Source organism: Eurosta solidaginis, chromosome 3 (assembly GCF_040869045.1).
Source record: "Eurosta solidaginis isolate ZX-2024a chromosome 3, ASM4086904v1, whole genome shotgun sequence".
In the NCBI taxonomy this organism is placed as follows: Eukaryota; Metazoa; Arthropoda; class Insecta; order Diptera; family Tephritidae; genus Eurosta; species Eurosta solidaginis.
In genome coordinates this window covers 200,261,031-200,278,396 of record NC_090321.1, presented here as the reverse complement: position 1 = coordinate 200,278,396, position 17,366 = coordinate 200,261,031, and the positions used below count along the sequence as shown (strand labels likewise).

Genomic DNA, 17,366 nt, shown 5'->3' with positions numbered 1-17,366 from the left:
GTCAATCCAAAAAACGTCTGCTTCCAAAGTCGCGTGGCGATAGGAATAATTTCTGAGTCTTCTGCAGGATCTGGCGTATCGTAGATTTACCAGATTCGAAGCCGCAGTCACAGGGTTCAAATAGTTCGTTGACTTTGGCACATGGTGTCAACAAACTTTTTATTAAGTTCATCATACTTCAATGTCTTTATAAAAGCCCAACACCTTTCACGCTGACAAAGCTCGTAAACCCTGTCAACTTCGCAAACTTATATGAAATAAAAATAAAATAAAAAAATTGTAAGCACTTGCTTTATATAAATGGACAAAAATCAGCGAAAAATGGCTGCTTATATAAAGACATATTCTTGCTAAACTTTTTTTTATAAAAATAATAACCGGTTGGGTCTTTCTATCGGATATAAACTTAATACACTCGACTACTAGCCAGACTGTCGTGCGACCGATTTGACATGACCACGTCGAACCTACTTAGTAATCTCTCATCTACATCTTTAAATTAAGCGCTAAAAATACAATTATAAAAATCGTGTATTTTTGTATGATAAAAAAAATATAAAATAGTTTTCTTTTAATTCGAGCACATAAAAATTATAGTTTTGAACAATATGCTGTGTGAATTATTATTAACATTAAGTCGATTAAAATTAATGAACTACACATTTCTTTGAATTCAAATCACATCTTAAAGCAAGACAATTATTTAATAGACGCGCCAACGGTTGCCATACGATGGTACATAGAATATTCTGCTTCATAATCCGCATATGTTTGATTACTATAACTTCTATCCGAAGGAATATAGTGACGTAGAGGATTTGCAAGTATAAACTCGTACAATTTTGATAATTTATTTAATGTACGATTAGTATTTATGTTGTTTACATCCATTTTATCCAACAGTTCTTCGACTTTTTCACGATGTTGTTTCATTTTTTGTTTACAACTGTGGGCGTCAACTATGAAATAGAAAAATTTTAATTATTCGCCCTTATCGCGAGTTTTATTTTCACCCGAAAATATTCACAGCTTTCGTTCACCGTATCGCAGAGGGTGGCGAAACAATTTTTCGTGTTCGAGAAAGATTTCACCTTATCGGCAACTCTTTGTTCACTTATATTTTACAGGCGAACGAGAGGAAAACAAAAATAATTTATAAATAATTTTTTGTTTTGAAATTGATACTCTTATTAGAATATTATTAGAAATAAATCAATAAATAATGCACAATCGGAAGCTGAGTGGAAAAAAGTGAAATTCCTGTATTGCTAAGTATGTAAATTCTATTTTTTATGACAACGTATCAGTCGGCCAAGTTATCCATAGTGGACAAAGCAATGGTTCCAAAATGTTGAGCACCTCACTGAAACAAGATTGGCTAAGACTCACTTCATAGTCCTTTCCAACGCATTTTCCCTATGCGAAAAAACGAAGACATGTACTCAACTTTACAATTGGTGGAACTCAGAATGTTTGCTTCAATGGTGGCAAGGAGTTGGTAAGAATATCTAGCAAATATTGAGTGCCGGCTTGTTTAGCCTGTAATATTGGCGAAAGCTAATTGAAAAAATATTAGCTTGTTATTCAAAAGTGCTGAAAAAAGTAATTTTTAGCTTACAGTGAATCATTCAGCTCCAAAGGGTTAGAACTGTCCCTTAATTGCCTCCGAATCGCTTTCACATTTATATTCTCCCCGCGCTCAATCAATACCAACCTAATTTCAATACTAAACATTATTTTATAAATTTTTTATTTCTATTTTTTTGTTGTATTTTAAGGAAATATATGCTTGGTTACAAAATTTACACAATTGTAAGTAAATTATTTGTTCACTGCCAATTCACAATAGAGGATCAGCTGTTTCGAAGTGAACTTTTGTTCGCCCGAAATTGCCGATAGGCGGAAAAAGTTCACCTGAACAAAAGAAGTGAAGGCGAACACTTTTCCGTGTGAACTTCGCGATAAGGGTGATTATGAAAATATGCATTCAATAAATAATCAAAGTGTACTGTACAGTGTACTAAACATGATAGTTGATAGCAATTAGCTACCCTTGATGCTTACCCATAATTAAATCCAAATCCAATTTCAAATCAATCGAATGCTGGGCAATTAAATCCGCCCATTTGATACGATTACGCACTTCCTGTAAAGCGCCAGAGGCAGTTAGTAAACTGCCAGGCGCCAATTGCATTGTAGAAGAGAGTTCGCGCGTTTCCACAATCAATGGATTGGGTGTCAAATGGTATGCACTGAAAACCAATATATACATATATAAGGGTTAAATTTATTTTCATATTCAGTATATATCATGGTATAAAAAAGAAGTTAGTTCCACTTAAAATTTTTTGACGTTTTTGGGGATTTTGTTTTGCTAGAAACGTTGCCATACCGTTACTGTTTAAGGCGAAATTGTGGTTTTTCGAGATGGAAATTTCCTTTAGGATGAAAACGCAATGGTCATTTGAGACAATAATAATAAGCTTTGGCACGATATAGGTGCATACATTCAGAAGTCATGCAATTTTATTGAAAAATAGTGGATAATGACTCATACCTTTATGGCAGCTTGACCCCTAGACAGGAAAAAATATACGAAAAATCCTGTTGTTCTAGTATGGCCCATACCGTTTAGACGGTTAAGCGCCAATTAAGTAAGTAAGTCTAGTATGGCCCTATTATCATGCCTCTACAGTGCATATTTCTCAAGGCATGTTGAGAAAAAGTGTACCTCCAAAGTCTGAAGTGAGTGGTAGGTAATTAATTTGTTACATTTGTGGAACGCTACATCCAATTCAAAACTAAAAGGGCACAGAATGTGTATAACCCGCGCTTGCCCCAAAGGGCAAAAGAACTCTCATAACTATTGGCTAACCTGCAGAGCTACAGGGCAATGTGCTCCCTAAAAATGCTTTAACAATTTCCTCCTCAAGCGCTACGCTTCAATTATACAATAAATAAAAAATGTGGACTTGTAGTCAATTAATCACCATTCAATTTCATAAAAACTGCGTTTAAGTATGCTAAACTCTTTAGAAATTGCGGTGTCGGCTTTTCAAGACCACCTTTGGGTAATCAATTGACTCACTTGTAGGTTGTGTCAACCTGCTCTGAGCAAACGTAAGGACACTTAAGAAGGCTATATTCCCTTACTTTGTATACTTCAAACCATGTTTCTTCCACCAAGGCAATATTCGGGAGCTCGAACAACTTATTAAAAACTTTCTTTTCTAGGCTGATATTTCGTATTAAAATATTTCCAGCGTATGCGGCTAACTTTTTTTCTTTCTTTTTTATTTAAAATAACTATGAGAGTAATTTAGTCGTATCGATTAATATAAAATCCATCAAAATTCCTAACATTTTTCAATCTGGTAGCTTGTTTTTGGTGAAATTGTCATTTTCCCAGCAAAAGTCAAGTGGCTAACGTCACACTAAATGGAACTACCTCCATTTTTTGTATCATGGTATATATGGGGTATTTGGTGTCAACTCAGAAAATTTTTTAAAAAAATTGTATTTTTTTAATTTATAAAGCACTTACTATTTTTTTATATTTTGTAATAATAACCGGGTTCTTTTTAAAACCGGATACATTTTTTGAACCAGTTAGTTTTCAGAACCGTCTACTTTGTTGGAATCAGTTACTTTGAAGGCGACTGCTGTTTTTCGCAGAAGCAGCAGCAGCAGCAACGGTATCGTAATAAAACCAAAAAACCCAGTACCACTTTTTCGAAAGCGGTAAGTTACGTAGAACTAGCAACTTTTTTGAAACGGGATATTTTTTTTATTGGACCGGTTACATTTTGAGAACTGGTGAAATTTTAACTACCAGTCTACTTTTTGGATTCCGTAAACCTTTGGGAACAGAGTTCTTTTTTAAACCAATACTTTTTTGGAACCGACTACTTGTTTTGAAAGCGGCAACTTTTTTGAAAACGGTTATTGTAAAGCTTTCACTTTTGGAGATGCCGTATCAGATTAACTTTTTGGAAGAGGTTCCTTTTTTTTAAACATATTAGCCGCTTACTTTTTTCGAAAGAGTTACTTGTTTGAAATCAAGTGACTTTTTTGAAACTCCTTGCTTTTTTGTAACCGGTTAATTTTTGTTTATTTTATTTATAAAATTTTATATACTAAATACATATCGATGCCTTACTTTCAAAACCTCGTATCTTAAATAAGGTAACTTTTCAGGAAACAAAAAAAACTGTTTATTTTTTTTACCGACGTTTTTTATGTAAAAATTTTAATGCAATTATTAACACATGAATTATAGCTATGTGCACAAGTAAAAATTATATACTTATCTATGTTAGTTTACGCATAAAACGAATTTTTTAAGATATGAGTTTTCTGCATCAACGATTTCATTTTTGAAACTTGATGTATAAGTTCCTCGTCTGCTGCACTTATATGTATACAACGAAGATACTTCAAAACTATTAAATAAAAACAACATTTTGTTTGAAATTAAAGTTTTATTTGATAGAGGATATTATAAAAACACAGAATTCATATTAATTTATTTTAATTTAATTGCATATATCATTGGGTTGGCAAATGGTCACAAAATGAATGATAGTCTGCTGGAATAATACGTCTTAAGTCCTGTAAATCTTCATATTTTCTTTTAAAAATCGGTAGTTGCTGATTATTTTGTTGTTGTTGTAGCGATAAGGTTGCTCCCCATAGGCTTTAGGGAGTGTTATCGATGTGATGGTCCTTTACCGGATACATATCCGGTACGCTCCGGTAACACAGCACCATTAAGGTGCTAGCCCGACCATCTCGGTCCCTCCCCACCCCCAAGTTCCATGAGGAGCTTGGGGTCGCCAGAGCCTCGTCTGTTAGTGAAGCAGGATTCGCCTCGGATAAGTGAGGCTGACAATTGAGTTTGGAGAAACTGTATATTGCGCTGGCAACCTGAAGGGTTGCGCTACACAGCCCCTTGAATCTGGTATTTTAGTCGCCTCTTACGACAGGCATACCTACCGCGGGTATATTCCGACCCCCTAACCCGCTGATTATAGAGACCCGGTGTTACTAAGTCATCATTGTGCTGCACTTGTGGTCGCAATTTACGATGAGGTAATACCACTCTTCATCAAAACAAAATAAAATAATTTAAAAAAAATTTGTAAGTTAAACGGTTTTATTGAAAACAATACTTACATGAAATAATAATAATACGAAAAGCTAGAAAATAATTAGATAGGTCCTAGGTACTAGTCATCACACTCCTTATCAATCTAGGGCGTTGATCAGACAATAAAATAAAAGCGTTGGGCGCGTGAAATTACTGAAAATTAACCTGATTAAGGTTCAGTTGGTTTTACTTATGACTATCAATAGAAATATGACGCGTCCAACGCTTTTATTTAATTGTCTGATCAACGCCCTAGATTGATAAGTAGTGTGATGACTAGTACCTAGGACCTACCTAATTATTTTCTAGCTTTTCGTATTATTATTATTTAATGTAAGTATTGTTTTCAATAAAACCGTTTAACTTAACAATTTTTTTCTAATTATTTTATTTTCAAGTTTTTAGTCTTTATTTAATTGCCTGTTATTTCTTATTCTATTTAGTTCATTTAGTGACTCATTATTACAAGGACTCTTTCCTGACAATTTGTTACAACCTAAGTCCTCAATACATAATCCTTCCAAAGACTTGACTCGACTTGCGCTACGTATGCTTGTCCCTCCTCCAACTCCAAAATATTTTGATGTCACTTCTACTGGACTGTATGCAATATTTGTTCCAAATATGAGCCAAATCGGACCACAAATGCGAATTTTGCGAATATCTCGATCCTTGTGCCACCTAGCGGCGATTTTTTTCTTATTATTGCATTGTTATCGGGTTCTGAACTATATTCCAAGTTTCAAGCTTGTAGCTTATCGGGAAGTAACTTAAATTTCAATTACAAGATTCGCAGGCATGCGGCCTGCCTGTCAACTCAAGCTAAATAAAACCGTTTAATAATTTATATTGAACTCCGTCATTTAAGGTATATTTAAGAGCTCGTAAATCAACAACACATGGGTCGCCCTTCTTTGTGCCTGGTTGGAATTGACTTTAAGTAATTTATTTGATAAAAATCGCGGAAAAACTTGTGATTTAAGTAATTAACGCGATAAGGCTGCGACAATCTGAATTGGTTTATAACCGTGTTAAAATTAGCTGGCACATAGAGTTCTCTTCCCTTCTTCTTCCGTTCTATGGAGGCATGTAAAGAATCGCACTCCATTTGAGTGTGGCCAACTACCAGGTATATTTGTTGAATTTCTGCATGGTGAGTTAAGCGGCAGTTACCCACCAACGTACGTAGAAAAAACGTGTCAGCTGACACGACCTAACTTATGAGTGTGCAATGTAAACGAAATCTCACCGACGTTCACCGCACATACGTACCCGGAACGTAGAAATCAAACCAATTTTGATTTTTTCCGTAAGAACGTGTCAGCTGATCGCTCTCTCACTAGAGAGAGTTGCCTAGTAAACGTTTGTGCGCTAATTTTTAACCGTTGCTGTTATTATAAAAAAAGGCCTAAAGATCGTTTAAAATTTTGTTGAAATATCATAAAAATTATTATATAAAATTGGAGGTTACAAATAAGTGAACTAGAAATTCTTATTCAGTATTTGTTTCTGCCATTTGCACCATGAAAAATTGTAATTCCAAAAGTTGTTGTTTGCATAAGCATGCATTCAAACTAGTCAATGGCAACAGTGCTTTGCTCTAAACAATACACACACAAATATGTTATGTACATATACACAGACGCACATATTGATTCCTACGTGCTTGAGGGTTCGGTCAAATGTGTTTCGTACGAGAAACGTCCATACGTACGACACACGTCGGTGCATACTTGCAGCTTTATAGTATACTGTTCCAAGGCATTCGAAAGTGTCACGTTTCGATTTTGGGCACAGCACCCATCACTGTAAATTATTATCGGTTTTGATTTGTCTTCCAATTTCTCTAAAAAGTCCAACAAGCAAGAAGAAAACACATTAGAGTCCATGCCACCTTCGGCTTCATGCCAGACATAACAATTAACATTTTTGTCAATTTCATTATATATTGTGAATTGGTGCACACAGTCTTGTTTTGAAGTAGTTTGCTCCAGTTGCAAGTAGAGGAATGGTTTGCACTGCTTGCAAATCTGCCGTGAACATTTGGATATCACCTTTACAACAAAGTTCCTTGTCTTTGGATTTCTCTTTCCTAGGACGCTCCTTATTTTTTATATGAATCTGATATTCAAATTCTAGCACATTTTTATTTTTGTACGCAAAACAGATATCACACTGGTCTTTTTTGGGCTTGTATATACTAATATTGGCTTTGTGTACAGCGTCTAAAAAGCATTTGTACTTTGCCTTTCCAGCCTCATTAATGTTGCTATATTTCAAATATTTTTTAAAATCTTTGTACACTTCTGCCCAAGTTTTGTACTGAACGTCTACATATTCTCTACTTGTACTTTGTCGGCAATAGTGTGAAGGCATTTTAGGCAAATTCTGTAGAAAAAAGTTCACATGATTTACTTCGGCAATGTTTCTTTTGCTTTTTCGATTTACTGTTTCACTTTTCTTTACCAAGCCAATGTGTAGATTGGCAGTAATCCATTTGGACACGCTCCACTCACCAAGAGACAGCGTGCCTAAAAACATTGTTTTGCAAACAAACTTGACCTCTCCTGAAATTTTGAAAGTGTAGACTAATGTCTTTACTAGCCGAGAAATAGTACGAGTTGTTCTTGAAGTGACCGGCCTTTGGGACACCATAGCAACGACAAAAGCTTTTTTTCTTCCCATGACAGTAACCAAAATGTTTTAAAAATATCCTTCCTATTTTCTTCTGTATTTTCGTTGCACTGCACTTGCTTATCTCCCTGGCCTTTCCATGCTCTTTTTACTGTGATGACTCCAGAGCATTCATTCAACAATACTGAAGAACATTCATTCTTAAATAGATCTGAACCAGTGCTGGGATGATACTCGCTTTCACTTGCGGGTAAGTCGGATTCTGAGAAAAAGCCAGAGTTATCAGAGTCCACTGAGAGAAAATGTCCTGTTTTTCATCCAAAATTACATTTCCATTCTGTTGTGTTTCAGGTTCGTGGCATTGATTCCTGATAACAAAATGACCTGATTCAGCATCAAGAACGGCGATTGTATTTTCATTCATATTAAGTGCAGCTGGAGTAAAATTTAAATTCACTTAAAAGAAACACTTCTTCACACAATCCTTTTGTGGAATTTTTTTAATAATAAAAACAAACTCCTCAGAAATAAATCTTCATCAAGCAAAATAATAACGAAAACCACTGCAATGCAATGAATGAAATTAACTTCACAGTCTTCTCACTACAAGTACTACAAGGAAACGGTAAATTTTTGTTCGTTCTAGCGTCGCCGCAAAATAACGGGACCCCACACGTTAAGCTATTGCAAACGAAAATAATAAGATACTTTTGGGGGATAACAAAACGATTAATACGCCTTTAAATATACATGTATATTAAGATAAGAGCTCAACGCAGTTATGAAAAAAGCATTGATTGAGATACCAAGATATGTTACTTACTTACTTAATTGGCGCTTAACCGTCTAAACGGTTTTGGCCGTCCAACAAGGCACGCCAGTCGCTCCTTCGCTCCGCCAACCGGCGCCAATTGGTCACACCAATGGTTCTTCCAACGGCATGGGGGCCGCCCTCTACCTCTGCTTCCATAGGCGGGTTCCGATAGAAACACTTTATTGGCCGGAGCATCATCTTTCATTCGCATAACATGGCCTAGCCAGCGCAGCCGCTGCGTTTTAATTCGCTGGACTATGTTGATGTCTGCGTATGGCTCGTACAGCTCATCATTAAATCTTCTTCGGTACTCGCCATCGCCAACGCGTAGAGGTCCATAAATCATTCGAAGAACTTTTCTCTCGAACACTCCCAAAGCCGCTTCATCTGCTGTTGTCATGGTCCATGCTTATGCCCCATATAGCAGGACGGGTACAATTAGTGAAAATCTCAAAATGGAATTTGTTTAGGATACGAGGTTGAGAAAGTAAGACATCGGATATGTAGTTAGAATTACTGACGAAAAATTAAAAAAAAAATGGCCGAGTTTGCCAGAAATTAACCATATATGTATACATATTTGTAAGTCACATTTTGATACACTCTAAATTTGATATTACTTACCAATCTTTCGTTACACAGCTCAACTTTTCAAACGGAATTTCCGTAAAAGTGCACAGTTCACTTAAGTATGGCGGCAAATTGAAACGTCCACCCTCATTGTTATTGGTGTTATTGCTCCCGATAGCCACAGGCATAAGTGTATTATCCATACAACCCACACTACGTCTAGATGTTGCTCCTGTTACATTCGCTGTTGTTGTAGTGTTGGTGGTGTTAAGTGACATTATGGTGGAGTCAAAATCTAATTTTGTACTACAAAAAACCATATCACCACCAACAATTTCGAAGCTATCACCAATGGTAGATACATTATTGTTAACTTTTAGTTTGGTGGGTTGAAAATTGGATTTAATGCTGCCACAACCACCAATGCCGCCGCCGCCGCCGCCATTACTTGGTACATTAACATTGACCATATTGGATATTTGCATATCATCCAAAATACGTTTCAATAAGTTTTTGGAGTAGAGGATCTTATCTTTGATTTGTCCTAACTGTAGCATTTCATATTGTATACGATTTATAGATGTGTTTATGTCACTATAAACTTGTTTGATAGAGCCTAGAATTACCTTTTTGGGTAGAAAAGTTAAGAATTAAAAAACGCAACCAACTAGAAAAAAACTAAGTCGAAATGAAATTGAAAATGTTTATATACGCGGTTGTTTTCTACAATTATATCTCAGAACAAATATACACCAAACAGGACTTGTGAATTCACCTGGGCACTACCTAACAGGTGGGACGTGTTCATATCAAATAGTTCGCTTAACAGTCAGACTAGTACCTCAAGGTGATAGTTGCTGAGCGTACTGGAAAGCAGTGACAACGCGAAAGCGCTTAGTGTGAGTGTTTCCGTCACCACTCAAACAAATAAACAAAGACTCGTTCATATTTTCGGTGCAATATTATGTATTTACTAGCCGTTACAAGGAAGATGTATCGGGATCCTTTTTCGCTATCCAAGAGGCGTGTAAAGCGTTAATGGATATCAATGGTAACGCTAACAGGGTCGGCATTTTCTCCGATAGCCAGGCGGCTCTTGATGTCTCAGGTGCGAAGGAGGTCCTTGCACCCCTGGGACTCATCAAGGGTCGCATCTCCCAGCACTGGTTGAGTGAGGCCAACAATAGGTGGAATCGGCTGCGGACCTGTAGAGTTTCCAAGAGCATGTGGCCATTATATAACGAAAAACGATCTCCAGCTGTCCTTAAGATGAACAGAAGGGATATATCCAGAGTAGTTGCGGTGCTCACGTGGCATTGGACAATTGGGGTACATGTGGCACGGATGGGACTGGAACACAATACCTCCTGTCGCAGCTGCAAGCGTCCGGAGGCGGAGGAAACGGTTGAGCATCCGCTGTGCGAATTCCCAGCACACTGTCGAAGCAGAATAGAGTTTCTTGGAAAGCCCTTTTCCAAGTCCTAAAAACAATTCTGAAACTTTCTACAAAACAACCCAGAAACAATCCAAAATCGATTTCGAAATAGTTGCAAAATTAAATTGATAACGCTAATAATGGCGAAATGAAGTGTGTTTAGAAATGATCTCAAACCGAATTTGATAAAATTGTGTGTGTGTATTCATGGGGATTAGAGGATATTTTAGATTCATAATTTGATCCGGGAAGGCGATTGGGGGCCGACCTATTCAAAATAGTCTTATTTATCTGCGATACGCTTGAAATTCGGTATACGGGTACCTACTTCTTGCACAAAAATAATCAGCCCTATTCTGCATTTCGACTTGGATTGGAATTTTTTCGATTTGGCAATTTTGGTATTCTGTGTTCCAATCTCTTTCGATCCAACTTCGAATCGTTCGATGTTTTGTATTCTGCATTTCGATCGTAGTTCCGTTTTTCTAAGTTGCAAATTAGTTGGCGGAAAAATATTTTCTTTTTATTTTTTTATTAATTTATAACAGAATTTTAACAAAAATGTAAGTAAAACTTGTTAAGAAACGTAGAAGGCTTGATGATGATTGTTTTTTATATGTTTCCAGGTCAAAAACAACATGTCGATGTCGAAGTCCTTGGACGTATTTGCCCCGCAAAAGTATCTAACACATACTTGAAAGCATCTTTGTTAAGTCGAGAGTTTTTTTTGAACCTAAATAAGAAAATAAGTCTTTAAACTTTACCACTTTTAAGTTCAATTTCTTACAATTCGTCACTCATCTCAAATGGATTACACAAATGTCGCAATATTTGCCTTTCCATTCTCGTCTGGCCATTTTCGTATGCGTTACTTTCCAACTCCACAAATATGCCGCGGCTATTGATTCCATTATAATAGACAGCTATAATCTGTGTCTGTTCGTTGGGTCCAGTTATATGCCAAAGCAAACTGCCGGCGTAGAGGAAGGTGAAGCGAAAACGTAAACAATCCTTGCGGAAGGAATAAATAAACCTTTATAAAGTATTTTAGGCCAGTGCAATGAAATTAGCATCCTTAAAATTCAGAAAATGTCAACCATATTCGTGCAGGAATCCGTTTTAACAAAACTTGGTGGCCACGGCAGGGAATTGGCCAAAAGAACGACAAAAACACACTTACAATTATGAAAGCACTTCACTCAAAAAAATATAACACTGCGGCAATATATTCCATTGCTTTTTTTTTGTACAAAATGGCGTGGATAATAAAATATAAACGTTTTTCAGTGTTTTTTACAAAATTGCTTTAATTTATTTTGTTCCAATGTTCACACATTCCGTACCAACAGATGATTTCGAAAAATCATTTGCTCTTCCTCTTCTCTTTACGATTCCGTCGTAATGCAGAATACCAAACTTCGATTAAAGCGGAGCGGAGAACGGGAACGTAATCGAAATGCAGAATAGGGGTGAATATGTATTTCAGAAACTTTTCAATCCGGGAGGTGGACCAGGAGCGAAATTAATAAAATATTGTTTGGTACAATTTTCTTAAAATTTGGTTAAGGGATACTTCCGAGACTAGCTCATTATTCGACAAACTTTTCTTTCCAGGAAGTGGCCTATTCCAGAGGGGGTCATTACCCCCGGGCCCGGGAATCTCAAAATGCAATCCAAGCTTTTTGCTTACAGAAAATAAAAAAAACCACACCTTTAATCACCTTTCGTAGATTGCAATCGGTTTTGAATTTCAACAAATTTTATAAATCTGTGAACGTGTCTATTAATGTGTATATTAATAATTTATGAAGAATATGTATATTTCTATGTAAAGATATTTACTCATATGTTGATCTGTATGAATGTGTAGATAAATTAAAGTTCGTAACTATATATTCATGGAATATAATATACATGTATGTATATATATGCTTAAATATACATGTATATACAAATGCATATAAATATGTAAAAGATGGTAATTTTGATTTTGAGAATTTGTTCATTTTAGTATGGGGGCTCCGTGTTTTTTTTTCCCCCGGGCCCGGATTTTCTCTCGGCGGCCCTGGGTACAGGGCTGCGCAATAATACATATCCATATGGTTCTATTCTGAACTAATTTTCGTTTAAAAGAAGCAAAAAGGATACAGACACTAACACCAATGATCTTGAGCGGGTAATAATGCAGTTTTCCTTCAGATATGGGGATTTCCCTACTGTTTATTTTAAAATAAAGATATAGCAGAACAATAAACATAAACACACAAGTGCCATTGTACTAAAAAGCGTTATTACAAAAAAAAAGGCAGAGTTATTAACTAAATTTTCCCACTTTTACTAGAAATAGATTATTACCTGCATCTACGCACTTTTACAAAATCTTTTATATAAAAGAAGGCGATTTAACCGATTTAGTCCATTTTTACTGAAAATAAAAATTTGTCGTCGAGTTATGGCTCCAGAAACGTTGGGAAATGCATTGTAAGAAAGGGGCAGTGCCACGCCCATTTTTCAAGATTTGAATTTTTCTCCATTTCTTGTTATAATGGCACAAAAATACGATTGGTACAAAACAATTTTCGCTAAGATTTAACTTATTATTTTTGCCTACGACCCTTTTTAAAGTAATTTATATAAAAGTGGGCGTGGTCCTTAACCAGTCTTATCCATTTTTACTAGACATATTTCCTGCTATAAGGAAAATATATGTACCCAATTTTGTTACGATCCGTTAATTTTTCTTCGAGTTATGGCTCCCGAAACATTGAAAATTGCTTAGACCAAAACGGGGCGGTGCCACACCCATTTTCAAAAATTTTAGTATTTTCCAATTTAATGTTATAATTCAATTTAGAAAGTAAAATTCTATTGATAAAAAGCTAAGATATAGCTTATTTTCGTCTACGACCCTTTTATGTAAAAGTGGGCATAGACTTTAACCGATCTCGTCCATTTTTTCAAGAAATATTTCTTGCTATTGAGAAAATTGGTGTATCCAATTTTATTACGATCCGTTAATTTTTCGAGTTATGGCTCCCGAAACATAGAAAATTGCTTAGTCATAAAAGGGGCGGTGCCACGCCCATTTTTTAAAATTTGAAGTTTTTCCTATTTATTGTTATAAATCCACTTGAGAAATGAAATAACATTTGTATAAAGCATTTTTTGCAAAGATATAGCTTATTTTATTCGTCCACGACCCTTTTAAAAATCTTTTATATAAAAATGGCGTGGTCCTAAACCGATTTCGTTAATTTTTCTTCAAAGCATTCCTTATAGTAAAGGCAATCTCTCTGCTGAATTTTGTTACGATAGGTTTAACGATTTTTAATTTATGATTAATAATATTTGTAAAATTTATTTATCACGAGTGGGCGGTACCACGCCTATTTTAAAAAATATTTTCAAATTTTTATCATAAGTCTCAATATCAGTCCACACGTCAAATTTCAACATTCTAGGTGTATTATTTACTAAATAAACAGGTTTTTTGTGTTTTCCAAAATGTCATATATATAAAAAGTTGGCGTGGTTATCATCCGATTTCGCTCATTTTCAATACCAATATATTCTGGGTCCAGATAAGCTCGTGTACCAAAATTGGTGAAGATATCTCAATATTTACTCAAGTTATCGTGTTAACGGACAGACTGACGGACGGACGGACATGGCTCAAATTATTATTTTTTCGATACTGATGATTTTGATATATGGAAGTCTATATCTATCTCGATTCATATACCTTACAACCAACCGTTATCCAATCAAAGTTATAATACACTGTGTACAAGTACAGCTGGGTATAATATTATTCGATTAGTTCGAGAATTTGTGTTACACATAATGTAAGAAAATAAATACTTATTTAACTTTGCAAATTTAAAAAAAACAATCTAAAATTTTTATGATTGCCGTGGAGCAGATGTGCTTTTTTGATCAGAAGCCTGACTGGTGATAGCAAAGCAATAATTTGTTAACGTGCTCTTGAATTTGCTCTGACAACAAATCTCAAAGACTTTACAAAGTGTTGGCAAGATGCTGATAGAGCGAAAGTCACTAGGACGGTTTGCAGACCAAGTTTTCGCAATGAGTCTCACCGTGGCAAATTTCCACATATCAGGGAAGCAAGAAGTAATGATACCGTGGTTGATGATATGTGCTAATATAAGAAGAATGTACGGAGAAATTATTTTAACAAATTTGATCGTTATACTGTCCTCACCGATTGCTTTCGACATGATTTAATAATGCGCCTTACCACATCAACTCAAAGACATGACAAACAGGCGCCACAGATGCAGGATAGGCTGTGAAACAGATATTAATACAGGACGAGTTAACTCGACTCACGATAGCTTCATTCAGCTCTACTGGATTAAGGGAACAATCAGAATATTCACTTACATGCACTCGAAGGTTTTTCAAATTACGCCATAAAACATGATTCGGTAACGATGTATCCAACATTTTACTGTAATAATTGCATTTTTCACGCCTATATAGGCTGTGGTCTCATTTCGTATAAGTTTATAGGCACTCTGATTTTTGTCGCTTCTGTTTTTTTCTTTCTCCAAAGGAAATAGAGCTTATTGAGCTTCATAATCCTTGCAAGGACTGATTTATTGAACCAAGGGCAAGAGAAAGATCGTTTACTATACACCCCAGATGGATACATACATTATGTATGGCGGGGTTGGTTCTGGATAGGAAGGAGTTTAAGCTATTACAGCACCCAGATCGAAGTTGAGCTAGAGTGACACACGTCCGCCCGGATAGCTTGCCTTTCTCTACTGCGTGTTCAGGGTATTTGTATTTAAGAACGAGGTTCGCCGGGCAATTTTGTGGATATCACTGAGGTCCGCTTTATGCTTTTCTTCAACATACGACTGAACTCTCAGGTGCTGCATTTCCTCATAATGCTTGCGGAGATCACTTCTTAAGACCCTGGGGTGGCCAGATTTCTCCGTATTCAATAAAAATTCTTTGTTCGGGGTTTCATTTCTCTCTCTTAAGGGGAGTACTCTCGCCGCCCTGTGTAGATGGTGTTCTGGGAACATAAGAAGACAATCCGTAGCAGTTCTGGGAGCGGTGTTTTGACATGCCTGTAGTTGCTCCCAATATGTATCCGCAAGGCTCGGCTACCATATTGGGGACGCATGCTTTTCATGGTAGTAATGCACTCGAAATGTTTGCCAAATCACTGGCGACCCCTCTTAGAAAAAAATTTTTTTTTCTAATTGAAAAAACTTGTTTCTAAATTTTTCGAGTTGCTTTGCCCAGGAGTTGAATCCACGATCTTCGGTGTAGTGGGCGGAGTGAAATATCACCCTACCTCAGCTTCCGAATTGGTTTCCAAACGACCTATCTTAGAATTCGCTTGAAGAGCGTCCTATCGCAGAACTTTTTTCAAAAACGCCCCAGCTAATGTCAGACTGTATTGAACTTGAGTTCAGATAGGTCGATTTTGAAACAGGTGCTGAGATAGGGCATTCTTCAACCAAAATCTTAGATAGTGCGTTTTTGAAAACAAATTTTGAAATAAGGCGTTATTCAAAATTATTCTGAGATAAGCTTTTTTCGAAACGGCAGCCGAGATAGGGTGATATTCCATTCAGTACTTGAGATCATTAAATATAGAGGACTAAAATTATGTACGCATCTATGTGCTTTATAAGTGTCTCTATATCTGTACAAAATCATTAAAACTTGTATGCTTGTGCCAATGCGTTTGAAATATATAAATGTACTAGCTGACCCGGCAGACATTGTTCTGCCCTAAATTTGGTTTATCTGCATACATTTAAATAAGCTTTTTCCGTCTAACTCTGCCCTCCCCCCTCTCCACTTTTCTTAATTCGTTTATTATCTATCTTCGTCTCACCTATCTCTTTCTCAGTATCCTTCCCTCTTTTCTCTTCTCTGAAGTTCTTCTCATTCTTCATTATCCCTAATTGCCAGTCCCAGAGGGTGGTATGTATTTTGTTCCAGTCCCACTCCGAGTCTCAGTCCCAGTCCTAGTCCTAATCCCAGTCCCAGTCCGTCTCTGGTCTACTTCCCGGAAAAAGGATCGTAAATACTAATATAGGCAAATTTGTATCCCAAATTTCAGGCAAATCGAATAGGATGTATGTAAATAGGTATGTTTGTATTATTAATTCATGTCTTTATTTCGGCTTCGCATGCATATTTATCAGTTTTACTGGGGTGATGCGACTAAATCGAATATCACAATGAAAATTACTTTAAAGCTCTCAGCAACAGCTTTCACTTGATATCCATATTACAGACACATTCTAGGGGTATCCGGGTCCACGTTTTGGCCTATATCTTGAGACCATAATCACCAATAGGTATGAAAACTACCCTGTACTAAAGCACTCACCAACAGCTTTCATTTGATATTCATATTGTATAAACACTGTCTAGGCGTACACGGGTCCACGTTTTGGCCTATATCTCGAGACCCTAGTCACCCAGGGGTACGGAAAATACCCCGTATCAAAGTACTCATAAACAGCTTCCATTTGATACCTATATTGTACAAACACATCCCAGGATTACCCAGGTCCACGTTTTGAGATCAAGACCCTAACGGGATAAAAAAGTATTCTATGTCCGTCTCCTGGTTCTAAGCTACCTCTCCACCTATTTTCAGCCAAATCGGTTCATCCGTTCTTCAGTTATGAATAGTGCAACTAACACCACTTTCTTTTATATATACATATATCTTTGATACCCATAATATATGTATATAAACCTTCTGA

At 36.3% G+C, this 17,366-nt stretch overlaps 1 protein-coding gene across 1 annotated transcript in view; it reads right to left on the bottom strand.

Moving 5' to 3' along the window:
* Positions 1–519: 519 nt before the first annotated feature.
* dgt5 (dim gamma-tubulin 5) overlaps positions 520–17,366 on the bottom strand; it is a 75,721-nt gene continuing 58,874 nt past the window's right edge. Inside the window, exons 6-8 of the mRNA XM_067774639.1 lie at positions 9,222–9,793; positions 2,065–2,252; positions 520–959 (exon numbers count right to left, since the gene is read on the bottom strand). Of these exons, the coding sequence (XP_067630740.1) occupies positions 700–959; positions 2,065–2,252; positions 9,222–9,793 (1,020 nt within the window). The 3' untranslated portion in view covers positions 520–699. The remainder of the gene's footprint in view (positions 960–2,064; positions 2,253–9,221; positions 9,794–17,366) is intronic.